General features: G+C 45.4%; 1 protein-coding gene across 1 annotated transcript in view; it reads left to right on the top strand.

Annotated features, from left to right (window-relative positions):
* The window catches only part of PCSK2 (proprotein convertase subtilisin/kexin type 2), a 216,948-nt gene that overhangs the window by 111,865 nt on the left and 77,472 nt on the right, over nucleotides 1–27,611 (top strand). Inside the window, exons 3-5 of the mRNA XM_082361545.1 lie at nucleotides 4,125–4,238; nucleotides 6,224–6,332; nucleotides 13,458–13,495. Coding sequence (XP_082217671.1) covers nucleotides 4,125–4,238; nucleotides 6,224–6,332; nucleotides 13,458–13,495 — 261 coding nt within the window. The remainder of the gene's footprint in view (nucleotides 1–4,124; nucleotides 4,239–6,223; nucleotides 6,333–13,457; nucleotides 13,496–27,611) is intronic.

The following is a 27,611-nucleotide window of genomic DNA, read 5'->3' as shown; positions in this document are numbered from 1 at the left end:
ACTTGGGGGAGAATTCTACTGAAGCTAGCTGTATGGTTTTTGTTTTTGTTTTTTGTTTCTTTTGAGAAGGCAGGAAGCTATGGTTAAGTTGTATGCATGTCATTGGTACTACATCTAAGTGGTAGTGAAAGGAATTGTCTGTGAAAGGTCACAATTCAGAGGAGGGAGAAAAGAGAATGAAAGTGGCCTTTTAGTTATAATGTGAGGGAGGATTATAAATGCTTGGAAATATTTCTTTGTCATTAAGAGCTTTATCACACATAGAATTGTAACACTGAAATCTTCCCCAGAGGTCTTTAAAACTAGTTTATAACCTCATCTCTCAGCTCATGACAATTTCACTTATAATAGAAAAAAACCCAGATGACCAGTAAGAGGGAACTCGTTGGGTAAGTTATGGTACATTCCTCTATGGAATATTCAGGTAGTCATTAAAAATTAAAGATGAGAGGGACTTCCCTGGCAGTCCAGTGGTTAAGTCTCTTCACTTCCACTGCAAGAAGTGCGGGTTCTACCCCTGTTCAGGGAACTAAGACACCACAGGCTGCACGGCCAAAAAAGATAAAATAAAAGATGAGAGCTATGTAGCAACATATGAAAATTTCTATGATTAGATACTTAATGAAGAAAGGATACACAATTTTATCTATAGTATGATTATTATTATGTAAAAATTAGGTTAAAATGCAAGTTAGGGTTGGACAAGAACCAAAAAAATGGAAACAGCTGATGGCAGTACCTGGCATCATTGTGGGGGGGGGGGTGCACTCTTCTCCAGTTTTTTGTGTGTAACAAGTGAAAATATGTGTCTTAAAGGTGTTCATCTCTCTTGGAATTGTAACTGTGATCTTCATTGAGGTCACGATTCAGAAAGCCCTCTGCAGTGTCTTAGGATTCCTGATTTTTAATAACATGAGGTGCAAAATGGCAGACCCTTGAGTCACGCTTCGGTGCTTTTGAGTTGCAAGGAGGGCACCGTCCAGGGAGCACAACATCCTAAAGCATCATTGGTTTCCATTAAAACCTAATTTATGGAATTAAAAATTAATTTTATGGAAATGAATTTAAACAGCCTTTCATTAGAATGCACTTGGTCTAACTGAGTTTGGAGTGGTGTTGTAATAGCCATTCCTCCACCGTTATTGGAAAAGATGGAATCTGAGATGAGTCTTCCTGTCCTTACACTGCTGGGAACAACTTGCGGAGGAGTTTTCCAACATGAGTCCAGTATAATGGGGACCCTTCAGGGGAAGTCAGGCAAGGCTCCCATCCGTGAGCAGAGCAGGTAAAGACTTGGTTGTGGGACTGAAACGGGAAGTTGCGAATTCAGGATGGACGGCCAGCTCCGGCTCCTTCTTTCCCAAGTTGCTTGAATACTTGCTTCCACAGTAACAGGAAGTTTTGAGGGGGCATGTGGTGGTTCTTTACAGGTTGAGAATGTAGGGGATGGGGAATCTCCCCCCTACCACTCTTGAGTTCTTATGGCTGGACTAATAATACACGGAAATGAGACAGATGAACGGGAGAAAAAAGAAACACAATTTAATTCATGCATGTGCAGGTCTCATAGAAGCTTTTATACTTTTTAGACAAAGAAACAATAAATTTAGGAAAAATTGACAGGACGAAGAAATTCAGGTTTTGGGTGCCCAATTAGTGAAGAATCTAAATAGAATTGGGGCTTGAGGTAGTGAATTAAAGAAGTAAGAAGGTTTGTTTATACAGGCTCCTTGGCTTCGAATTCCCTGTCTCTGGTGATAGGGTGTCCTTCTACCTCCAGGTGCAGGGAGTGCACCTTTCATATAAGAGATTTATTTCCTGTTTCTAGGGAGGCAGGAAGGAGGGTCAGAGTGTCCCTCTTGCATTGGCCATTTCTTAAGTAACTTTAATAAATAATCAATATGTCATTGAGGCACAATTTGGGGTGGCCCCCCAGGGCTCCAACAAGAGCTACATTTACTTCAACATTTTAAATGTTCTACATTAATGAATGCACACACACAGAAATGCATAGATAAGCATATATATATATATATATATATATATATATATATATATATATACATATATATATATATATATATAACATATATACATGCACATATATATATGGTGGCAGCTGTGAGACTACACCTTGTAGACCTGTGACCTCACGGACCCTAGCTGCCATCCTCTGAAAGCTACCACTGTGTTGACCACAGGCCACACTTTCCACGGCTGCTCCAGCCGAGGATGGGAGATGCAAGCGTGCTGACGCAGTTCTACCCTGAGAGACTCAGGGTTCCTCCAGCAGCTGCCTCTGATCGCCAGCAGCCTTGCCAAGCCTGCCTCAGGCGATGGGGCAGTGGATGGGCAGTGGAGGACACTTTGGCTCCGCCTGTTCACTCTCTTCTTTATGGGGTCAAACTTGCATCACTTTCTTGTGTTTTCTCTCCTAACAAAATCCTTACACATTTAATCTCCTCTTGACATCTGCTTCTCAGAAGGTACATGTGTATACACACTCACATACATATATGAATAGATTTATTTGAATCATAATTTATCTCCATTTGATGGACACTAGTTGTGTCCAGACTTGTGACATTATAAAAATAACCATCCATCCCATTTTTTCCAATTATTTTGCTATTTCTTTCAGGGGGCAGGGGTTAACTCTGCCACAATGACTGTCTCTTGTTGGAATCCCCCTCAAAGAACTCACAGAGCAAATGCCATACCCACTACTTCTCTAGAAGTAGAATTTCTCGTAGAATTAGAGTTTTTCTGCAGATGAGCCCCGGGCCTTCCGGCATCTGCATGTAGAGCAGGGAAGTGAGGAACTACCCTCCCACAGCCTCCCCCGCCTTCCAGGGCAGCAAGGAAAGGGAGGGTTATCGGCCACATCTGTGGTCCCTTTGTTCCTGACTTGGAGTCTTCTATTTTCCCTCATCCCATGTCAGAGTTTGTGGGTGCAAGCAACAGAAATTGATTCTGGGTCATGTGAACGAAAGTGAATCTGTTGGAAAGGGATGCGGCGCTCACAGTCTGGAGGAGGCTGATGGATTGGTCTTGGGGGAGCTCCAGGCTGGGCTGTGGGAACGATGATGGCCAGGATCTTTTATGGGGAGAGCCTGGTGAGTGAGCCTCTGAGATAAATAGCCTCCAAGGGTCCCTTCTGCCTTCACATCACTTTCCCAAGGTTCATATCCTAGAAGAGAGATACCCATTGAGGCACCTCTGAGGCAGAGAGAGGCTTCAGATTCTTTACAGGAGGCTGGTGCCTTGAATTTCACTCCCACCAACACAGAACCCAGTGGGCTTGAGGTAATCTCCCAAATGCACTGGGGAGCCCTGGCAGAAGGAGAAATGAATGTTCAGAAGCAAAATATAACTTTAAAAAATTAAAAGCACCCAGCACACACCCTTTTATCCATTTGCATTGTCCTTGAGTATGTAGATGCTCGGCCACAGCTATTGGATAATGAACTAGTTATTGGCCAAGAGAAAGAAAGGTTCCCGTTTGGGACAAAGCCCAGCTGTTGCCAGGAGCCCCCGAATTCAGCTCCTAAGTTTCATTTCCATCCAAGCGCTTGGGGTTCTGTCTGACTGTCCCCAAATGAAGTGTCATCATTGCAAGGACAGCATCAATTTATCTTCAAAGGTCCCTCACTTACCTTCTAGATCTTTGCTGTGGACTTGCTGGCTTGTCAGGCAGGTTTTTCTTGTTTTGTTTTTGGTTGATTCCCAAAACGGATGCTGGGAAGCCCTCCAGAAAAATAGTCTGTGCCAGTTCCACTGTTTCCCTCTATGAATCCACATTCCTTTCCTTAATAGAAGTGCTTCACTGTTTTATTTCACTAATGCCCCTACCGCCTTATCTCCCTTGAGAATACTTTTCTCCATCTCCTTCTTATTTTAAGGACACTCACTTTGAGCCATCCCCAAGGCCTCTTTGTTGAGCGCAAGCAGAAGTAAATGATCTTGGAAAATAATCATAAAGTAAGAATGTGCATGAAATGAACTTGGTTTCTGCCGAGGGAAAAAAAAACCAAAAACACATTATATACAAATAGAATTTGAATTTGTAGAAATGAAGTCCAGAAGAAGGGTGTTCAGGTAACATGCCAGTATTGTCATTCCAGGTAAAGAGGGCCTTGCAACAGGAAGGGTTCAACCGAAAAAAGCGAGGGTATAGAGACATCAACGAGATCTACATCAACATGAACGACCCTCTTTTTACGAAGCAGTGGTATCTGGTAAGCGTCTCAGTATCATTCCTAACGTTTCTCAGCTTGGAACTTCAGACAGAAGATACGTTTCTATTTCCTTATTATTCTATGGGATGTCAGCTAACACCCACTCGGTACTAGCTGATAGGTATTGATAGCACCTGACTTGATGCTAGCGACTCAGTGCCCCCTCTGATAGGTATTGATTTTCTATCACCCTCCATGCATCTTGTCCTCTAATCTGCTTTGTTTCTGGAACGGCTTAAATAGCCATGACCTCCTAGGGTCAAAGCAACCACCAAGAGCTGATCAGATTCTCCCAGACCAGTGTATGAGTGAAGACTTGCAAAACCATGTGAAAGTCAAGTCAAAATTCTGGGAGGAGTAATCCAGGGGTCTCAATGGACAGAGGAACTGGAGGACATGGTGGAACCACAGGCATAAGAAAAAGAATCAGGTGACTTCACAAAGGACAAGCAAGAGAGCTCAGAGGCTAAAGTAACAAAAGTAGCATCTATTAGTGCTTCCTAAAATAATGACAAGAAATCAGTTCACTGGGGCTTAACTGATGCAGGATTCAAGGCATGGAAACCCCGTCTGCCTGGTGAAGTGAATATTTTCTCACACACCAGCAGTTCTTCTTGACCTATTTGGGTGAGTTGGTTATGTTTAAAAGGGGCTCAGTGTCTCCAAACCAACCCAAACTGCAGGGCATATTGAAGGAAAAGGAGTGACTAATTTATAAATATTTATAATTTATAAACCGCCCATTGTAGGAATGCATCACAACTTCCCTCTTGGGGCTTCAGAGCTTGACTATGCTTTATGCTTTGGGGCATGGAATTCTACAAATCCAATCTGCATAACTGAATGAGCTTATGTGTATTAGGATCGGCTACGTTTCTTGCAATAACAAACAATCCCCAAATCACAGTGGATTAACAGAATCAAAGCTTGTTTCTCACTCATGCTTCACATCCAATGCTTTGTAATCCCCAGGGACCCAAGCTCCATCTCAGCTGTATCCCAACCCCTGCTTTCATGGGCATCTCAACCAGGGGAAGGGGCAAATCACACTCTGGCTCTTAATGCTCCTGCCTGGATGTGACAAATGGTTCCTGAGCTCACATTCCAATGCCCCAAACCAGTCATGTGGTTCTAGCTTCCAAGGGGATGGAGGGGTGTCATCTTCGCGTGTGCCTAGGAGGGGAAGAGCAGTCATTTTTATAAACAGCACTAATGACATTCACACAATGTTTCAGCAACACCGTAACAGCCAGTACAAGCTCTGACTTCGCTATTTTTTTTTATGATTTATCTTTGAGAAAATCTGCACAGGACAAAAAAGCATAAAAAGAGGGTAGTGAACATATTTGTATGGAATTTTTCTTTTTTTTCCTTTCTTTCTTTTTTGATTTTTTAGGGGGAAGGCATTTTTGTTTTTTGCATTAGAACATGCACCAAAGTTGAGCCAACTCTCTTGAATTCAGTTCAACAAATATTTTTAAGCAAGACTTGCTGTGGTGGTACTGAAATTACAAAGATAAATAGAACATGCTCCCTCTTGTAAAGAATATTGTTATTTAGTGAGGAAATCACATTCAAATAAGAATAATCCGAGACAATATGCACTGAATTCTGAAAGTGAGGGATAAAAAAAGAGCTACAAGAGCGAGCATTTAATTCTAAATTGGGGAGGGTTTCTTGCAATGTTGGCTCTAAGGAGTTTAAAGATAATGATCTAGTCATAAGAGATAGGAAGATTGAAACTGTGTTTGCGTATTTCCGTAAAACAGAAAACATCGATTTTGTGTATATCAAAAAATGGAGGGAGAAGACTAGAAGAGGTGGATGGGAAAACACCCCAAAGCACTGTTTCATGGACGATGTTGCCCTTTATCTGGCCCTGGAATACCGGGTGGCTGAGGAATGTGGCAAGTAAACATTTACGCAGGTGCTTTACCACCTACACCAAACTAATAAGATTCTCTGCTTTGGAATTCCTGAACCAGATCAATACCGGGCAAGCTGATGGTACTCCTGGCCTTGACTTGAATGTGGCAGAAGCCTGGGAGCTGGGATACACAGGGAAAGGTGTTACCATTGGAATTATGGACGATGGTGAGTATTTCAAAGGCTGTACATCACCTGGAAGCAAGTGTGTCTTTGCACACCTTTGGAACACAAAAGATTCATTGTTTTGGAGATGCAAATTAGAGGCAGAATGGCCAGATGCTGGGCATGGTCGTCTATACTGTGTCGACATCCTCACATTTCTCCACATCAGTGGTCCTCAAGCTTGAGGATGCCCTTCACAAATATTTATCAAATTAATAAGTTAAAAAAATTTAAATGAACTAATGAAAGTTGACCATCATTGAACTGTAATTTCTTATTGGGCCACTGCTTACACCTTACCTTAAAAGAGCTTCTGTTTATATTTACCGTCTATTTCTCTAGATCTACACTGTCCAGTGTGGTAGCAGTATGTGGCTATTTACATTTAAGTTTAAATTAGTTAAAGCTAAATACAGTTAAAAATTCAATTCCTCAATCACATTCGTTTCATTTCAAGGTCTCAGTAACCACATGGGGCTAGTGGCAATTCAATTGAACTTCATTTCTAGCATCCCAGAAATTTCCATTAGTCAGTGTGGCTCTAGATCCCCGCAACAGCTTTTTAGTAACGGGATTGGGGTTTGGAGAATTTTGACTTTATTGCTACTTTCAGAATGAGTCCTTGTAAAGCAAACTGATGACATTTTATTATACATGCCCCCTGCAATATGTTATTCTATCCCACATGCCTGCCCAGCAAAGATTTAGCAGAGCTTTCTTTTTTATAGTTTGTGATATGAAAACCAATGGGTTTGATGAATTGCTGTTTTTCTAACTACACATGCCCTTGGCTCTGCCAAGACTCTGGAGCATCTCTGCCCTGCCGTCGTCCCGTCGGGGGTGTATACTTGCTCTTCGTTAGCTGTCTGGGTCCTGCGTAAAAGCTCCACTGTGCACTATTGGTCCAATTACATATAAAGTCTATACAGAGATGAAACAATGGAGCCTTTCTCTTCTCAAGATCCTCAAAGAACACTATGTTCTCTACAGCAAGCCTTTGAAGCAGGATTGATGGGAAAACAAGGAGAGCCAGCGTGCTTAAAATCAGCACTGTCTTTGTGTGGGCTCATTAAATATTAACATAAAAACAATGCGCAGTGTTTTCTGAGGTGTGAGGTGTTTTGAAATGGATGTAAAAGCTTTCTCCAGGGGCCAGGGCTCTCACAAGAAGAAAGGCGCTCTCACGAGTGTGTGTGTGTGTGTGTGTGTGTGTGTGTGTGTGTGCGCGCGCGCGTGTGCCAATGTGGAGAGCTTACCTGCTTCTCCTTCCTAATGCTTTGGCTTAGAAACCACCGTGGATGAGGCCAGCTCACCCAGGAGAAAGATGCATGTAGGTTTGGGGGAAACCTGCCTGGGATACACTGTAATCACCATTTCATCACACAGATGTGGGGGACCAGAGAAGCACCCTTAAAAATGGCCACAGACAGGCACGGTGCTCTCACAGAACCCCCAACAGCCCCCGAGATGCCCGTTTCACGATTCTTTAACTCCAGACCCCTTGACTGACCGTTCTTCGTCCCTTCTGAAGAGAGCTAAGGAGAGGACGTCACCTGCCTCTGGTCCACATTTCCTGGCCCGAGAAGCCGAGCCCGTTACAAAGTCTCAGCAGAATTTCCTATTTGATGTTATTTCTCCTGCTGATTTACTGGCCTTTGAGATTCAAAAAAAAAAGTGAACTCTCTGCCCCTCAATTGTATTCCTAACTTCTCCATTGTTTTGGTCGTCCACTGCTGCAGAACAAACCACCCCAAAACTGAGTGGCTTAAGGCAACCACCCTGTTGCTAACTCTCACCATTCTGTGGGTTGCCCAGGCTCAGAGGGACAGTTTGGCTCTTGGTCTCTCTGGCGTCTCTCATACAGTTGGGGTAAGAAGGCAGCTGGGGCCAGTGTCAACTGGAGTCTCAACTGGGTGCTAAAATGGCTCGACCTCCCTCCAGCTCCACGTGGTCTCCCCAGCAGGGTGGCTGGATTTCTTACGGCTGGCTCGGGGCTCCCAAGAACAGGCATCCTAAGAGACAAGAAGCAGGAACTGCCAGCGCTCTCAAAGGCTGAACCTGGAATGGGCACGCATTGCTTTGCCCCTTCCACGGGGTAAACAGTCTGAGAGCCAGATTCCAAGGGAGGAGAAATATCAATAGATCCTACCTCCTGGCGTGGAGAGAGACAAAGGATTTGTGGCTATCTTGAAATCGGCACATGCTTGTCCAGTAGGATAACTGAAGAAAAGAAGATGACTAAGCCGTTCTCCAAACCCATTGTTGAACAGCAAGATGAGCGCAGCTGGGGCAAGAACGGCCACGGCAAGGGCAAGTCCAGACGCACAGCCTCTCACCATGTGGTGGGGCATCTCTGCCTGAACAGCCACAGACGGGAAGCAGAGATGATGGGCTGGGAGCATCAGGGCTGCATCTTCTCTCTCAGCTGCCTGCACACGTGGATGGTGTGGAATCGTTCCCCAGATAGTCTCTCAGCAAGACATCACCCCAAAACAAGGTCAAAGACACACACGGATGCTGACCCTGAGACCTAAGAGCAAAATTAATGTCATATTTTACAAGCCTGCCTTGTGTGGGAAATAATTGGTGATCTGCGTGTGGAAGGTTCGATTTGTGGACAAGCACAGTTTTAATACCCGTTCACCTCTCTCCGGTTGCCCAGCTCAAAAACTCAGCCATCATCCCCTCTGCTAGATCCAATGACTTGATAGATGCTCACTGCTTTCATGTAGGTGCTTTCGTTAGGTGCAACCCAATGTGACTGCCATACCCTACATACCTCTGGGAAAGGACCTCCATGGCTAACTGTTGCCAAAAGGGCAGAAAGACTTTCTTAAGGGTCTGCTCTGACATTCTGGGCATGTTGATGTCAGCAAGGACCCTGCTTAATGATGACGATTCATCCCTTTTGTTGTGATGGAATTGTTTGGTGTTGGGAACTTAACCTGGAAAGTAGGATGTGGCCATAACGAGACTCGGCGATAGACAGGAGTCACCCAGCCCCAGGACGGGCGCTGGCTATCGAGGTCAAAGATGGTCAGTGAAGGCATGAGTCAAGGCCTTTAGCTGATGGAGCCAAGGAAGTAAGATTGAAGGCCAGTGAGGCAGGGTCAGAGAGAGCTTTCAAGCTGAAGTAAAAATAAAAACTAGCATTTCGTGAGTACTATGTGCTAGGCTCCACTTAACATTTTGGAAACAGTCATAATTATTCTCTAAGGTTTGTGTTATTATTATCAACATTTTGCAGATGAAGAAATTAAGGTTTAGGGAGAGGAGAAATTGCCCAAACTAATCTTCACCACCATCTTCAGTGCTTGAAACACACCCTGTGGCTCTGCCTCCCTGGTGAGACTTTGTGATGGGGCCTCATCCTTATAAGCAGAGGTACAAGTTTCAGGGCCAGACAGTCACCCACAGCCTTCCAGGAGATTTAGAACTCTGTCATATGCTGAAAAACGGTGTTTTCTCTCCTACCTTGGGCTCTGCAGGTCCCAGAAGGTCCAGCAGGGTGTCTGTTCCCGTTATTATTGCTGTGTAACAAGTGACTCCAATACTTAGCAGCTTAAAGTAACTATCTTGCTCATAATATTTGTGGCACAGGAATTCAGGAAGTCTGGACAGTTCTCACTTGAGGTCTCTCATGCAGTTGAGGTCAGGCGTTGTCTGGGTGGGGGTCATCTGAAGGCTAGAGTGGGCTGGGCGTCCAAGACGGCTCACTCCCATGGCCAGTGGTTGACTTTGGCTGCTGGAGCTCAGCTGAGGTTGTCAGAGCACCTGCAAGTGGGCGCCTTGCATGGCAACTGGCTGCCTCAGAGTAAACGAACGTCCAAAAGCAACAGGGGGAAGATGCCTGGCCTTTTCTCACCTAGACTTGGAAGTCACACAGTGGTGTTCCACTATATCCTATTGGTAGAAGCAACTCAGCCCACTCAGATTGAAGAGGAGGGAATAGACCAACCTCCAATGGGAGGCTCACATTGTCACATTGTAGAAGACCATATGGATGGGAGATATTGGGCCACCATCTTTGAAAAATCCAATCCATCCACTGAGGTTACTCCTCATCAACATATAAGTCATTCAGTGTGGTGCAAGGGCTAGCTCTCTTGGGACAATGGAAGGAACTGGGCTTAGGACCAGAGTCCAGAGATGTTATACATCTCAACTGAACTATTAGCATTATAACTAAGAATATGTACATGGAGCTCACTAATTCCCTGAGGTCTCCAGAACTGCCAGCGATTCCTGAGAATATGGACTGTTGTAGGTTAGACTTTCAAACTAATGACAGGATACTAATGGTTTATGAACAAAAATATAACCAAGTATTTGTCATTTGTGTGCATTATGATTGGCTGGTGATGAGTCAGTGCCCCCTGTAGACTGTGAGGCTTAGATGATTGTACAGCTCAGGTTTTGTGTCTAAATTGTGTTTTTCCAGGACCTACGTAGCACCTGGCTTTCATTGCTGAAAATAAACCAGTGAATGAAAATAAGAGTGAATACATTAATAATACAAGAACTGAAAAATAAACAAACTGATTAAGAAGATGTATTCAGTGACTTCCACCTTCAAAGATAATCAAATATACAAAAATATTGAAATACTAATTAATTGCCAGGTTATTATTTTCATGCTTAGTTCATTATTATTTTTTCTGAGTCATGTCTGTCATCCTTAATCTATCAATAATATTTTCTTCCTCAGACCAAAGTCTGTATCTGTTCTAACTTCACATTCAGTCTTCCACTTAACCTAATTAAAGATCCTTTATTTTAATTAGGCTAAATTTATCTTATTTCCATTCTGATTTCCTTCTGGTTTCAAATTACCTCTTTGCTTTAATATTTTCCCATCAAAGAGAAGAGACTTCTGCCTCTTAGAAAATTCCTTTCCTAAGTAACTTGCACTATCAGAACTTGAGGCCGTGTTTTAAAAACTGACTCCCTGGGCTTCCCTGGTGGCGCAGTGGTTGAGAATCTGCCTGCCAATGCAGGGGACACGGGTTCGAGCCCTGGTCTGGGAAGATCCCACATGCCGCGGAGCAACTAGGCCCGTGAGCCACAACTACTGAGCCTGCGCGTCTGGAGCCTGTGCTCCGCAACAAGAGAGGCCGCGACAGTGAGAGGCCCGCGCGGCCCGCGCACCGCGATGAAGAGTGGCCCCCGCTTGCCGCAATTAGAGAGGGCCCTCGCACAGAAACGAAGACCCAGCACAGCCATAAATAAATAATTATATATATTAAAAAAAAACCTGACTCCCTGTTAAGAAAAAAAAGTATTCTCTGTATCTTTTAAACTCATCTGTATGTTGTAAAATGTTTTGCCTAATAATGAGTTCAAAAAATGTAACCAATTTCCACAAACATAGGACAATTTAATTTCAACACAACACTCTAAAACCAAGTAGATTTTTCAAATATTTCTGCTCATCTGCACCATCCACAGAACCCTAACAATGTGGTAGATGAAGGTACTAATGAGGATACAAGAAATGTAATTTATTAAGTGTTTACTGCAAGCTAAACACTTTCAATGAACTGGCTCCAACCTCGAAAACTGCTTTGCAAGGTAGACAATATTCCCATTTCAAAGATGAGGAAGCTGAGGCTCAGAGAAGCTATGTGGCCAAAGCCACACAAATATTACAGTGTCTGAGCCTGGACAGAACTGATCTGTTGGTCTCGTAGCCTGTGCTTATCCCCAACTCCATCTTACAGCCTACACTGACCATCTCTGAATCAGGGTCCAGAGCAAAGGTCTGAAACTTTTATAATATTAGCCTTTAAATCTCCTGACCGCTGTCCTCCTGCAGCTTTGGGGAGGGGAGAGGAAGATGGTGGGGGGGAAGGGCCTGGCTATAGTCTCACAAGCAGCGTGAGGACAGCAATTGCTTCCGATGTCAAAACATCAAAACGTCAGCAGAACAGTGACTCCCAGTCCAGAAATTACTTGTGTAACCAGGAAAAACAAAGGAAAACTTCCTTTTAGAAATATACATTTGGATACAAGTTCTTTTTCACAGGACAAAGCTGCAGTGTGGCCTGGCCTTGGTGTGCATGCAGTGAAGATGGCCACTATGATAGGGACTTAATGACGCTTCTGGCTTTCAAATATTGCAACCCAGTAGAGTTACGAATGCCACTGGAATAATCGGACCACCCTGTTCTCACCCCTACCAGGTTGAGAAGAAAGCAAGCACAGAGAGGCCAAGCACCCTGCCTGAAGTCACACAGCCAGTTGGCAGCGTGGTTGTGATTAAAACTCGAGTCTTTGACTCCAAAATCTACACTCATAACCATGATGCTAGGTAGTACAGGAAGCCAGCCGATTTCTGAGAGGGCTGGATTCTCTGTTGTCACTGCTGCGATGATTATATGGCTCTGCAGACCTGGATGAGAGCTTTGCAATTTGCCCTTTGAAGTTTCACAGTGCTTTCTGAGATCCACGTGTTAATGGAACCCAGCAGTGCTCATGGACCAAAATTCTACCATTGCAACAACTCTTGGACAGCAAGACAGGCCACATCCAGGAGAAAGCGCAGGACTCCTGCTGGGAGGCTCCCTGGAAAGTCTTCTGCGGAGACAAGAACCAGCTCCCACCCAGGACACCTCGTGAGAAATCACTTGCCCTTTGCCTAATGGCTTTTCTCGCCGAGCTGTGTTCCTCTGGTTTCTGGGCCAGGCAACGCGCTCCTAATCCATTGCTGTCTGGGCTCTGTTAAATAATAATCGCTCTTCCTCCCCAGAACCGGTTTCATTTCAGAAGAAATGCCAGTTGATGCTTTAGAAATGTCAGGATTTCCACAAATCTCTCTTAGATCAGTTCTCTGTTGAGCCATCCGTCTTAGGGTCACAAAGCTGGCATTTATGTCAGAAGTGTTATCCTGGGGCCTCAAGCTCTAACTGGCTTCCCTCCTCTGACACATCTGGTGGCCGCTGGCTCTCCACGTGGGCGGGGCCGTACCCTCCCCCGGGGATGGAAACTCGAAGCTGGGGCCCAGCGCTAACCCCCCCCACACACACATCTCCTGGTGCCAGCACATAAGGGGCGCGCCTTCTCGAGCAGCTTTCCTGAGGATACGTGGCAGGTATTAATCTATTGTTCTGTACTATTGTCTTTTCACAGGGATCGACTATCTCCACCCGGACCTGGCCTCAAACTATGTAAGTGCAAGCTGCCCTGTGTGGGGAAACGCGTGTGTCCTAAGTGTTCTGGTGCCTTTCATAGTGGGAACTCACACAGACGCACACACATGCCTGCATGCACATAGGCCATGCACACTGGCACACGGGCACGCCTGCACATGCATGCACCCCAGACTGCCCGTCTTATAAGAGCCACAGCTCAGGCCAAAGACAGACGAGGTATGGGGCCTGGCGGCAGGCAGGGGTGAGTGACTTCACCAGAAGAAAAGAAGGAAACTTGAGATCTGAAAGAACAAAGTGCCGAGAAAAAAGGTACAGGGAGCGGGAAGAGAGAGCCTTGGCAAGTTTTAAAATCAACTCCAGCTGAGGATGTTGAATGGTGGGTGGGAATGAGCCATTTGGGTTCTTGCTGGATAAAACCGATGGCAAAAGCCAAAAAGAGCAGCAACTCACATTGCACCCGTAGCTTTGTGAAATCAAGCATGCCGCCTTCTTCTTATTTTGGGGCTGATGAGCGCTCCACACTGACTTTCCCCACAACTCTGAGTATAGCATTTAGTATCCCTTGACAAATAACAAATATTAACCGGGAATCACAGTAAATGCTATTGGGCTGGAACCCCATGCTCTTACTTTTGACCCAGCAAGTCACCTGCTGATTTCCTGATAAAATCTCCAAACCCTTTAAACATTAAGCGATGGCTTTATTTTAACCCCAGGGAGTATACGATTCAAGCATTGGGGTAGTCACTTAAAATTACCCAAACTATTATTAAGTTACACTTCTCCTGTAACTTCCAGAGCTAAGTATTTTTTTAAATGTTATTTATTTGCTGAAAAGACTCATATTTAGGAGAACATGAATTTAAATAGAGGAAAGTTGGTTAACAAGCAGAAGTGTTTGGGGATCAAAATTCTGGGTCATTCTTCCTGGAAGGTGTGAGTGTCCACATTGCAAGAAGAGAAGGGAGATTTTCCATATGTGTAGTGGACTGGGAATCGGGAAACAAAGCACCAAGGTGCTGGGTTTCTATTTCCTGCATGGGTCTTATAAACCTGGGAGAGTGTACACTGGGCGTGGTCCAACCAACATGCCTCCAGAGAGAAATGACAGAAATCAATCCAAAGCTCTGCTCCCCGAGATGAGAATCCACTCTGGCAGACAAGGCAGTGAAGAGCCACCTAGGAGTTGCAGATTCTGCCTCAACGACCATCTGCAGAGTCCAAGGACAGCATTCTCTCCTCCCCTCTGACCCCCCTGCCCCACTGCTGGCACACGGAGCTGGCTGTTCCTTTGCTTCCTTAGAGGCACTGCCCCACACAGGGGCTCCTCTGTGCCCTCCAAAGCCCTGCCTTTCCCAGCCTCCCCAGTAACTGCAGGACCTTGGAGGATTCTCCAGTGGGGAGGTTGAGAGATGCATGTGCTTCATTTTCTCCAAGGTTCTGATACCCAGAGGCCCTTCCTCATGGAGAAATGGCAGGACCAACAGCCTGGAGGGGGGCAGGTTCGGCCTCAGGGCTGCCGTGCGCACGAGGCATTTCTGGTCTCCTTCCCAGCTGAGCTGCGGCTGCACAGGGTTCCCACCATCCCCCAGACCAGCGCCTCTTGGGGAAGCCAAATGAGGGTCTGCTCACTTTTGCAAACCAGCGTTGCTCCTCTTACAGCTTCTAAGACTTCAAGGTGGGGCGGCTGCCAGTCAGGCTGGAAGGTGGGCAGCGCACGGCCTCCCTCCTTCGAAGGCCACTGACATGGAGACTGACCTGGGCATCCCTGGCCAGCCCAGGTGTTTCCGTGACAGCTGCCCCTGACACCAGTCACCGGATTAAAAAGAGATAGTAATTCAAGTGGGAGAAAAATCCTCTGGGGCTCTGATGAACTGCAGGTACGATGCCAGTCGACAGTGTGATTCATCTGCCAGAAACTCTAATATGAAATTGGAAAGGGAAAGATACCCATTGAGAGGTGCCAGCTCCACCCAATTCTGCAATATCAGAACATACCTGAAAACCCTATGGGTTCTTTGAGTGTGGTTTTCTGCTTTCCTTTTTTTTCCCCTTTGTTTCTTTCCAAAAAACTTTTTTCTAATTAAAAAAATATCCAAGAGGGAGGGGATATGTGTATACATATAGCTGATTCACTTTGCTGTACAGCAGAAGCTAACACAACATTGTAAAGCAATTATACTCCAATAAAAACAAAATAAAATAAGTCACTGCTGACCAAAGTAAAAAAATAAATAAATAAATACCTGTCCTCTATAGAAAATGTAGAAAAACATAAAACATATTCAAAACTAGCTATATCACCATTCTTAATACTTTAACATATTTTGGACTTCATTTCTCTGTATATATTTTTAATAAAATTGGGCTCTTTTTGCATATACAGTACCCCCCTTCCATGTGATACATCATGAACATTTTTATACTATTAAATAATCTTCAAAACATGATTATAAGGGCTATATAGTATTGCCTCATGCGGTAATTTACTTAAACTTTCCAATCCCCAATTCTTGGACAACTAGGTTGCTTCCAATGGGAGTCTCACTCTTAGAGGGAGTGTGACAGACAGTGACAAGGGTGGTAGAGGTCTCCAAACCACAACATGCTTAGGAGAGTGGAAAGAACTGGAAAAAACACAACTTAAGAAGCACATTAAATATGTTTTCAACTATTTCCAGTTCTCCATGATAGATGAGGCATTCAACTTGTTCAGTAATTTCTCCCATGAAAATTCCCACCAACGTGTGACCATTGCAGGAGGAGGATTTTAGTTCAGTTAAAGGAAGAACTATCTAATGATTAAGGAATAAATAAAAAGAATTAGCTCTCCCAGGAAGTAATGGGTTCTCCTTATCTGAAAATGTTTATGAGGAGAGTTGATGGCCTTTTGGCGGGGATGTTGAGGAGATGACTTAAACTAGATGACACCTAAGAATTGACCAGAAAATGTGAGCTCTGGACAAAACTGCACAATTTGACAACTTCCCTCTAAAGGAAGGTCTGAGTCTTCAGCAATTATCAAGACCCTTGGAACTTTACAAACCAGTTGTATGTAATTACACATGGCTTTGAAAATGTCCTACGTCTTTGGTATAGGTGAGAAAACTGAACGCCCAAATAGCTCATCCTTAATTCCTCAGCGGAGAACCTGAACCAGCTAGTTTTCGCCAGTCACAGCTCTCCCTCACTCTGTGAAGGGCTGAGAGTGACAACTTTGAAGCTACTAACCAGATTTATCTTCTTTATTTTTAATTAAAATTTTTACACTATAATTAACAGAATGAGCATGGCAAGTGGAGTAGACCTGCCCAGGAGGGCAATGAAATCAGTGGATGGTGATATACTCGAAAATTGTTTGAGCAAAGGATTAACAGGCAGCTTCACACCTTGTTAGGTGACTTCATGGCTTGGATGTGAGAGCGAGCCCCCGTGCCCTTCCAGTGGAATGCACTTTGGGGAGGTCTGTGTTTGGGTTCCCGCAGAAGCAGACCCGAGACAAGGGTTTGAGGGCAACTAGTTTATTTGGGAGGAAGGTCAGAGGAAGGGAGAGCGAGATGGGGAAGGGAAGGCAGCCAGTAAGGGGTGCATTTCAAACAAGTCACTATGGTGAGTGGCTGGAATCCCACTGGGGCATCTGTGAGATGACGCAGAAGACGTGCACCAGAGTTATCCCACTGGATGGGATATCCGGGAAGCTGGGGTATTTATATAGCAACTCCCATCAGTCGTTGGTTGAGGGTTGGTCACGGGGGATGTTAACATCCCAGCTGCTCCTACCTTCCCACTGTCTTGGGAAACGCCCTCGGCAAACAGAAGTGGGTACAGGCAGCTGGAGCCCACCAAGGACGCAGAGATGACAGAAAGAGTCATAAGGCTGGGTCCAGGCAACGTCTGCCAGAGGGAGGATGCCTTGGAAATATATTAAAGATTAAAATAAACAGAAATGTGCTCAGTGAGAAGTAAAAACCGTATCAGAGGTTCTTAGACAAATATGACAAAAACTTCTTCATAATCAAACCAGGCAAAATGTTTCCCGAAACAGAATAATTTTCAAAGCTTGTTTATTCTGTACATTAAAAGAAAAGACTCAAGGTAGGCTGGTCATCCAGTGTTCTTTCTATTTAAACTGAGAATTTTAATCCTCTGAAAGCTGTAAATCAATATATAAATATAAGTCATTAGTGTTCATTTAATTCAACAATTCTACCCTGTATCTGTTGAGTGTTAGGAACAAAGGATAATAATGGCCACTTTTATTGTTATTCTATCGTTCTATGATTGAATTTAATCTGAGGAACTCAGTCTCACTGGTAAATGCTCACTATTCCAAATAAATACATTCACCTCTCTTCATCTCAATAGTAATAACATGAAATGAGTCTTGGCCAAGACCCTATTTTAGACCAACTTGAAACTGGGATTCCTTTACCCCGTCCTCTCTGGATATTTGCTCCAGCTCAGTCAGATGGCTGTGCATTGGGCCTGCTATGGCCGAGCCCCAGAGGAAGAGAAACCAGACACAGGTGTTCTCCAGAGGAGCCTGAGGTCAGTAAGGACACAGGTGTGGGGCGTGGCTTGCAGGTGAGGGGTGGGCAGGCAGGGAGGTGGCCGTCTTGGTGCTGTGTGGCCCCCATGCAGCAATGATCACGGGCCCATGTTCACGGTACAGGTCCAAGCCTGGGGTCCTTTCAGGCCTGCAGAATAGAGGGAGACTTCTATTCAAGAACATGCAAGTGTGGGTGAGGCGGCAGCTTTCAGAGCATGGGGGCGGCTGAAGCCGAGCATCTCCTGCTTTGCTCCAAAAGCAGGAGCCTTTCAGATGCTTTCCTGCTGTAGCTAAGGAGGTGAAGAGATGGCTAGTGGTTCTGTAAAATCCAGAGAGAGCCTTCCCACTGGGGTGAGGGTTTTCTCAGAGGCAAGTAGCTTACTTAGGAGGAGACCCCAGCAAGCACGAGCCGCCTCTCCTGGCCTGCCCGCCATACACGCAGAGTGGGGTCAGGCAGGGTGGCCTTGCTGACCCTTGGAAAGCGGTGAAACCTGAAACTCAGTGAAACCTGAGTATGACTCCCGGCTGCCTGAGTCTAAGATGTGCAACCTTAGACTCACCTATTAAACCTCTTTGAACTTTAATCTCCTCGTTTGTGAAATGTGCCAAAAAGAGTATCAGGTGTGTTGTGGGGTATCGCTGAGATACCGTGTGTACAGCACCTGGCAGATAATAGATGCTCAATAAAAATCCATTTCCTTCTCAAAAGAGTTGAGATGACACGAAGGCAGCCTGTCCCGATGGAGAAGCAGGGACACGCCTCCAGAAAGCGGTGCAATTGCTCGGGGCTCAGCGTTATCAAAAGAGAAGGGCACCTCCAGACTAAGCGTAAGATTGTGAGACTAGGAAAAGCAGAGGGCAAAGGTGGAGGTTACCAAAGTCAATCTCAAAGATCTATTTGAAAAATAAAAGATTGATCTGAAAAAGAGCAGCCAAGCAAACAGAAGGAACAGGGAGAGAGAACCAACTGCCTGCAGCCAAGATAGAAGGAAGGAGGAGGCCCAGAGAGAGAATTTCTGATCTGTTTTTCTCCGTCACAGACCTTTGAACTAAAACGATATTCACGGATATTCATCCCCTAGGTGGGTGAGGAATTGTACAACAGTAACTTTTCCAAATGAGGTTTTCTCCAGGCTGGAGAAACGACCTCTCCTGACGCCTAAGTGGTCACAGTGCGGAGCCCAGGCTTCTGCCCTGACGCAGAGTCCTGGCCCTTCTCACTCTCGGGCCTCCACCTATTAGCTTGGAAACTGTGGGTCACCCTCTGAGCAGCTCCAAGATCCTGCACTGAGAATCGGTGCAGGTTCACGTGCTCTTCCTGCAGTTTTTCCACAAATTCTTGAAGGCAGCAAATGCGGAAGGTTGCCTGACTCCGCTCCCCAGCCTTCTCTCAGCTTCTGCTATGGGGTTCCACAGAGCCTCCCCCTAAAGAGTGAAGTGTATTTCCCAGCCCTTGACTTTGGTCTGGGCCTTGTGACTTTTCTAAAGCGATAGAATAATACAGAAGTGTCAGTGGGCCAGGTCAGAGGCCGCAAGCGGCCTTGTGGGGTCCTGCGCGCCTTCCTAGGCTTCTACCATCACCATTAGAAGAGCAAGCCTGGGCTGGCCTGCAGGCACCCGGGGGGACGATGACAGGCTTGTGGGGAAGTGCTCCCCCAGCTGCCAAAGCCTAGAGCGCGGCCACCCGCGGCCACCTACAGAACGGCAGGAAGAAGCTGAGCAGCCTAGGCGAGCCCCCCCAAAATCAGCTGAACCCCAGGCAACCCCCAGCAGCAAGCAGGCACCGCCAAGATCCGCAGAGCTGCCCACCTGCGCCCCGCCTAGGTCGCCTCACTCCCGGCCGAACTGCAGACTCATGAGTGATACACACGCTTGCTGTTACACGGCGCTGACACATCATGATGGTTTTGATGCGGCAACTGTTACAGTCACCCACACTGGACCCTCTTCCGGGTCCTCTGACGGTAATTGAGGCCCATCCCAGCCTAAGCAGAATATAGATTTCTCTGGCTGCACCCCAGACCTACTGAAACAAAACCTCTAGGAATAGAGGTCATCACATGTATTTCTTTGACAACATTCCCAGATTCTGATGATTAACGTCATCATTCATTTCGGCACTTTCCTCACTCGTTCATTCAGTCATTCATTTATTCATTCCACAATGCTATTCCCCTAAAATGTGTGACTCTATCACAACTAGATCACAAGCTCTGTGTAGGGAAGTGAGTAACTTTTTTTTTTTTTTTAAGAGTAAAGTTAAAATTTACGGTAATTTTTTTTCTATATACAGAGAATTACAGTACCTCTTTATGGGGACACCTAGTGCAGGGCTCCCCTCTTTTTCACTAAGAGTTCCACTTACCACAGAAAATCTATTGGGGTGAAGGGGGGCAAAAAAAGTGATGGACCTCAGCTGACACCCCCTCTGCCCCTTTCTTAAAAATGTAAAGATAGATCTCTATTGTCAGCTTGTTTTTTTGCCAAGACTTAGAAAGCTGCTCTTCCATCAGTTCCTGTGTGCTGCACTCGCCCATCTTCAACAGTGAGTAACTTTTAAATTTTGTGTCCTTCTTCACGTTTAACACAGTGCCGAGCAGGCATTTAATAAATATGTGTTAAATTGCATTGCATATTAATTAATCATTCATACTTTGCAAATGAAATCAGGAGCTAAATCGCATGATGGGCCTCTACCAGTGGTGATGGGAAATGCTGGCATACAGAGCTTCCTCTGACTCCCAGCTGCCAACCATCTCCAGGTGATGCCACCACCCCATTCCCCATAATGCGTGTTGCCAGTGAGGGGATAGAAGACCCCGGAACTAACTGAGGTCCCCATGGCTGAAGGCTTGGAGAGAATGTGATTCTCATTGTGGATAAACCACCTACACATAACCAAGAGCTCTTTCTCTTCTGTAATGTCTAGAACTCCTCAGGTTGGGGGAGATACAGTTAAGTTCCCAGATGGGAAAAGATGAATTATCCTCTTTGGTTCAGTTCAAAATTTGGAACATCATTTATGCTCCAGGGCTGTTATTTCACCAACAGAAGTTCTTGGAAAAGAAAAAAGCCCACCCCTAAGGACCCACACTTTTCCATTCTTTTGATGGGTTCCTGATTGGTGACTGGCTTTGAAGAGGGGCCTTTGAGCTCCACGTGGCAGACGGCCGCCGTGATGAGAGGGTGGCTGCTGGACATGGGCCAGGCCTCAGCCCTGAGTGACTCAGATGCTATGAAGTATTGATGGCATGCATCACTTCAGGCTTTTAGGCTGATTAATATTTAAATAAGCACATTAATATTGCATATGAAATTGAGGTTTAAACAACCTTTGTGTCTTGTTGAAAGGAGCTGGCATTTTTTGATGTACTCATTAATGCTGGCCAGATCACAGCGAGTACTTGATCACCAGGAAGCTAGACTGAATATTGGGGCTAAGAATTTTTTTTCAATCATTTGGACAGACCATCAGTCAAATGACTATGATCTGACTCAAGCCATGTACTAGAGGAATCTGTCCATTTTTACAGGAAAGTACTTTGACATAGAAACAGAAGAAAATAGAATCTTGATTAACTGAAAAGAAGCTACTTATTTGGACGTAGACTTACAACTGCAGACGAAAGCAAAGGGGAAAAAAAATCTGGTTAATAGATTTTTCCACATTGCTCAGTTGACTAGTTTTCTTCCATTGAACCTAGTCAAAAGTTAAGAGAACTGTATTGAGTTTCTACTGTGTTCAAGATATTGTGCTAGGTGCCTGGACGATAAAGTGTGAAAAATCCGGTCCCTGCCCTTGGGAAGCTCAGAGTTCAGTGGGGGAGGCACACAAGTAAGTATGACAAGATATCATTACATCATGACATGCCCAGCCCTGTCCTGGAAGGAAAAACACCGCCCACTATGGGAAAACAGCAACAAGAACAAGCAAGTTGGCCCTAAATGTTAGAGGTGGGAAGATACCTAAGTGCATTTAAAGAATGTTTTCTTGGGTCGATACAGCATAGGAACTCATCTAGAAGCTTGATCTATATGATACTGAACAAAGGGTCATTGGATTATAATTGGTTTTTCACCTGTAGCTTTGTTTCTACCAAGAAGCCTAGACTAAAATTAACCCATTAAAATCATTTTCTTATCCCCAAATGTCAGTGACAGAGTCTCTTCAACTAAATGTAAGTGTCTTAAAGACTAAGGTAATGTCTTCCAATTCTTTTGTTCATGAGAAACTCAACCAAAGGTTTCATTCCCCAAGGAGATCATTAATAGAAATTCTTCTATAAATGAATGACTGAATTTTGGATGGATGGATGCATGCATGCATGGGGGGATGGATGGATGGGGGGATGGATGGATGGATGGGGGGGTAGATGGATGGATGGATGAGGGATGGATGGATGGATGGGGGATGGATGGATGGGTGCATGGATAGATGGATGGATGGGAAGATGGATGGATGGATGGGGGATAGATGGATGGATGGAAGTGGGGATGAATGGATGGGGGATAGATGGATGGATGCATGGATAGATGGATGGATGGGAGGATGGATGGATGGATGGATGGGGGATAGATGGATGGATGGATGGATGGACAGTGGATGGATAGATGGGGGGATAGATGCTAATGAAACTATTAGGATTTGAGAGGTGTTTGTGTCCAGTCCCTCACTCAATACACAGGTGGAAACTGAGGCCCAGGACAAATGTGAATGGCCGGAGGCCACACAGCAGGTTAAAGCAGAGCTAGTCCTGGACTTGGGTCTCCAGCATCTCCTGATCCTGAGGCATGGCTGCACCCACTCACCTCACAGTTCATACCACAGGGCGAAGGCACACATCAGGCCAAACCTGGCCCCAGTGGGGAAGTACCTGCGTGTCCCTCTGCAGGGGCTTCAAGCCCCTCGGCCCCTCTCAGCACAACCTTCCCCTGCCAAGTCCTCTCAACCCACCCTCTGCCACTACTACCCCGCATTCAGCCACCAAAGAGAGCCCTTGGGAGCAGCGTCTGCCTCGCCAACCCCTTGAACCTGATTTCCGTGCCCACCCTGGCATTGGTCTGGTTTTGCCTCCAGCTCCCAGCACCTGTTGCTCTTTTGGAGGGTTGCCCTAGGGCTCCTGGAAACTGCTCTGCCCCACACGCGTGGCGACCTGATGAGACTGGGAATGTCCACCCTGTCTTGGCACCCGTTAACCCTCGGCTGGCTGTGGGAGCATGAAAGCCTTGTCTCAGGCTGGGAAACCTCTGGGCTGTAACCAGCCCTCCAGGGCCCCCTGCCGGACTCACCTGAAATCACACCCTGGCTTGGCTTCCTCCCTGTTCCAGGCTGCCTCCCTGGCTCTTTCACTGTTTCCTCTGGGAGCACATCTTTAATAAATCACTTGCCCACAAGTCTTCATCTCAGAGTCTGCACTGGGAATCCTGACCTCCTTACATTTGAGCAATCTGGAGCTTCAGGCAAAACAGAATTTTCCATCCTGTGTGGCCAAGGCAGAGAGAATCTCTGACATAGAAATAAGATTAGCTTCTCAACCACGGTAACCCTGCTGGCTCCCAACCTACGGGAAATTATTTTTCATAAAGAAAGAACCCTTAATTACCAACCGATAATTAAAACCTGAAGCCAAGTGCAGGAAGCAGGGGCTTGGGTCTGAGCAACGCTGCTCACCATTGTCTGCAGGAGGGTGGGGAGGTCTGTACTTTGAATGTCATGCACACACAGCCCCTCCACACTGAGTGCTGTGCTATGCGGAAGAATAAGATGTATTACAGTGTGTGGGAGATGTTTTCATTAAGCTATGGAAATAGGAGGCTTACGTTTTATAGCTCAAACGTTGCCAATTTTTTAAATAAGAGGTTTAGTGTAAATCTCAGCTATTCAGGGAGCACCAGCTTGAGGAGTCCCATTGAGTCACTGTGAGCAAAAATGCCGTGTTTGATCTTCATGGTCCTCAGTTTCCCCATCTGTAAAACGGGGTGATCGTCTTCCCACTTCAGAATCAAAGGAATATGATGACTGGCCATATTACTGATATGAACAGTGGGTCTTCGTTGATCTATCAAAAAATATACATTGAACTCCTCAGAGTGCTAAAGGCATGGATGCCCATCTGGTACTGATCCTGGGCCTCTTCTCCAACATCCCCCACAAAGGCACACACATGTCCTCTCTTGGACTTGTAGAGAATGTTCCAGAAGCCTCGGCAGGAAGGAGCCAGTCCCTGTGTGGGTGCCAGCGTGATGACCAGGCAGGCACTGAGTCATTTGATACAGTCAGTACCTTGCTGGGATTCTTACCAGGAACCTTTCAAACAAGAAATATGTCCTCTGTGAACAAGACCATAGCCTAAGTTCATTAACTCTTCAAAAACTAGTCACTTGCTAGCAATTGCAATGATTCTATCCCACGTGATGGTTTGGTTTGGGAGTTTTCACTGTTTCTTGTTTGGTCTTAGCTCACAAATCCATCCCCCCAACCCCAACATGGAGAGTTGACTGTTTGTAATGGAGTGTAAGATCCCTCTTTTCTCCCTGCCTTGGTCCTGATATTTTGATCCCTTCGGTCTTGAGCGGCTTCTTTGGAAATGTGGAGGTTCTCTACCCGGCAATTTTTTAGAAAGTGCTATGTGCCTGGTTTTGTGTTTTGCATGTATTATTGCATTTAATCTGCATGTTAAACCAGCGAAGTAGGCGCTTTCTCATCCACCTCCCACAGAGAGGAAACTGAAGATCAGAGAGGTTAGTGATCTGCCCTAGCTCACACAGCCAGCGAGGGGTGAAATGTGAAGTTCACCATCTGTCAAGCAACTTTGTTGAACTTAGTCCCCCTCCAGCCTCCCGCAGCTCAGCCAATGGCACCGCCGTGGACCCAGTGACAAAGCCCGAACGCAAGAGTGGTCCTGGACTCCTCTCTTTACCCCTCTCCTCTCAGCCACCAGATCTGCTAGTCCTAGCCCCGCTCTGCAACAAATCTGCTTCTCTGTTTCTGCCACTGGCATCCAGGACCAAGCCGGCATCAACTCCCCCCTGGACCCCATGAAGGCCCCAGCTTCCTGCTGCCACTTTTGCCCTCTGCAATGCCATCTCCCCAAAATAACCAGAGAGGGGGACTTCCCTGGTGGTCCAGTGGTTAAGACGCCATGCTTCCAATGCAGGGGCGTGGGTTCGATCCCTGGTCAGGGAACTATGATCCCACATAGCAGCCGAAAAATAAAAAATAACCAGAGAGTTATTACAGAGGAAAAAAGGGACAAGAGGCCAGGTCACACCCCCAATTAAACCCATCCAGGGGCTCCTTCTGCACCCAGAGTCATACCCCTCCCTCCCTGCGAAGGTCCACGTGTCCTGGCTCTGGCCACCCTTTCAACCTACCTCTTGCTCCCTCAGTATTTATCAAGCTCTACAATTGCAGGATTTGTCCTAATTCAAGACTTAGAAGGCTCATACGCTGAGTCTGTTTCAACCTCTGGCTTAGTCCCTTCCTAGCTCTTAAAACAGTTTGTAGTTAAGTGTTTGGTTTTCGGGTTTTGTGCCTCCCATTGGAATATCAGCTCCAGGAGCTGACAGGGGTCTTCTTTACCTCATTCACTTCTTCACCCTCAACAAAGCACAATGGCCTTGACCAATATGCATTGGATGACAGTCTGATGAAGAAGTGCTTTCTGTTTCCCTTTCTTTAGCCTGCACCCCCTAATATCTTCTGGTCATGCTTTGTCCTCACAAAACCCCTCTCCCTGGCTTTTTTTGTTCTGCTCTTTTTGTTCTGCTCATAGAAGAAATTATTTATGTGCACCTCCATAAACACTATGAAAGGAAGCCTCTGGTCAGTGCATCAGGATGGTCTGCACAGGAAATGAGCACTTGTTAGTACTTGCCAGCTTCTGGGGAGAACTGCTCTATTTCTTCATAGCCACAACCCAAGGAACAGGAGACCCCCCTCTACCCAGGCTGACTTGTGTCCCTCAAGAGAGGAACTAGAAAAAGCAACAGCCATGGTTGTCTTGATGTTTAACTCATTCATTTGTTTTAGGCAAGTGACAATAGCCATTCGACTTCTCCAAGCATGCGTTTTCAAGCTAAAAAAAATTAACCTAGGTTTTTTATACTCTGTTAAGTATCTAAAAGATTTAGAAAATTGAAAAATAAAAAGGCTGTACATGGACATGTTCTTAGCTGGTAAGCTTTGCTCATCCACTATTCCACCAGGAGAAGGGAATTCCCGACATATGGGACCTCTACTCACAGGGCTCTCCTAAGAAACATGTGGTGTCATGTGTCCTCATGATTAGTATTAAACTCAATGCACCATATATACAAATCCTCCCAAAGGAAAACAAACCTGCCCCGGAAACAAAGCTTGTAATTATAATCACAGATGCTCTTTGTTCCTCACAGGGAATGCTTAAAATATCAATTTAAATGCAAATGAATCTTATCATTCCAAATTAGGCCCATTCCATTGTGTTGAAATTAATATAGAAAATAATTTCGAACACTAAATTATGAGTAATTAATGTTGACACTGTGAAAAAATACACTCTTATTTCGAAATTCTGGGGAGGGGCAGACTTGTCTGTGTGTGTGCTGTGTATGCTATAAGTAGTGCCTGGCAGGGCTAATTTGCAGGATTAACACAGCAGGGATAAGGGGCGGGAGACACATGGCAATGATACATCTTAGCTATCCTCTGGGTCTAAGGAAACACACTTACATGATATTTAAGAATAAATTATACCGCGTATACTAAAGAGCTGAAGAGTGAAAGGAGAGCTTGAAGAATTAAAATCTTTCCCTTAAATATCAAAACAAAAAGGACCTATGTCTCCTCTATCATCTAATCCAGGAGTTGGCAAATTATGATCCATAGGCCGGCCACCTCTTTGGGTAAATAAACTTTTATCGGAACCCAGCCATGTCCATTTGTTGACTGTCCAGGGCTGCTTTCACAGTACAATGACCAAGTGGGGTAGTTGTAACAGAGACCATCAGACCTGCAAAGCCTGAAATTTCCACTATTTGACTCTTTAAGGAAAAGGCTGCTGAAATCCCCTCATGTAATCTGCTGTGCGTCAAGACATAGGAAAATGGCTTATTTTAGAAACACGCGTCCAGAGAGTTGCAATGCGGGTCCAATCACGGCTGTACCACTTTCTAGCTGTGGGGCATCTGACAAGATGCTCTACATGTTGGGGGCATAACATCCTCATTTGTAGGCGGAGAAAGTTGGACTCTTGTCTGCTGGAACCCTAAAATCTTATGAAACTCTCCTCCTTTCCAGTAATATCACTGATTAAGAAACAAAAGCTGAATTAGTTTTCTAAGGAAATGAAATTGTCAAATAGTTTGAATCTACTTAACTTGCTTTTGAGAATGACAGACATAAAGTCAAAGTCATGCGCCTTTTCCACGCAAAACGCTCTCTACATTAACCACTGTGGCCGAGTGATTTCAAAGAGTTTTGCATTTGTTTACTGTCTTAGTTTGGATTCCTCCAGAAACCAACCCTGAGGCTTGGATAGTTTATTTGAGAGGTGGTCCCAGGAAGCAAGGGCAAGGGAAGGAGTCCAGACAGGGCATGTT

Source organism: Balaenoptera borealis (assembly GCF_965194805.1).
Source record: "Balaenoptera borealis genome assembly, chromosome: 16".
Classification (NCBI taxonomy): domain Eukaryota; kingdom Metazoa; phylum Chordata; class Mammalia; order Artiodactyla; family Balaenopteridae; genus Balaenoptera; species Balaenoptera borealis.
This window is presented reverse-complemented; position numbering and strand designations above follow the sequence as displayed.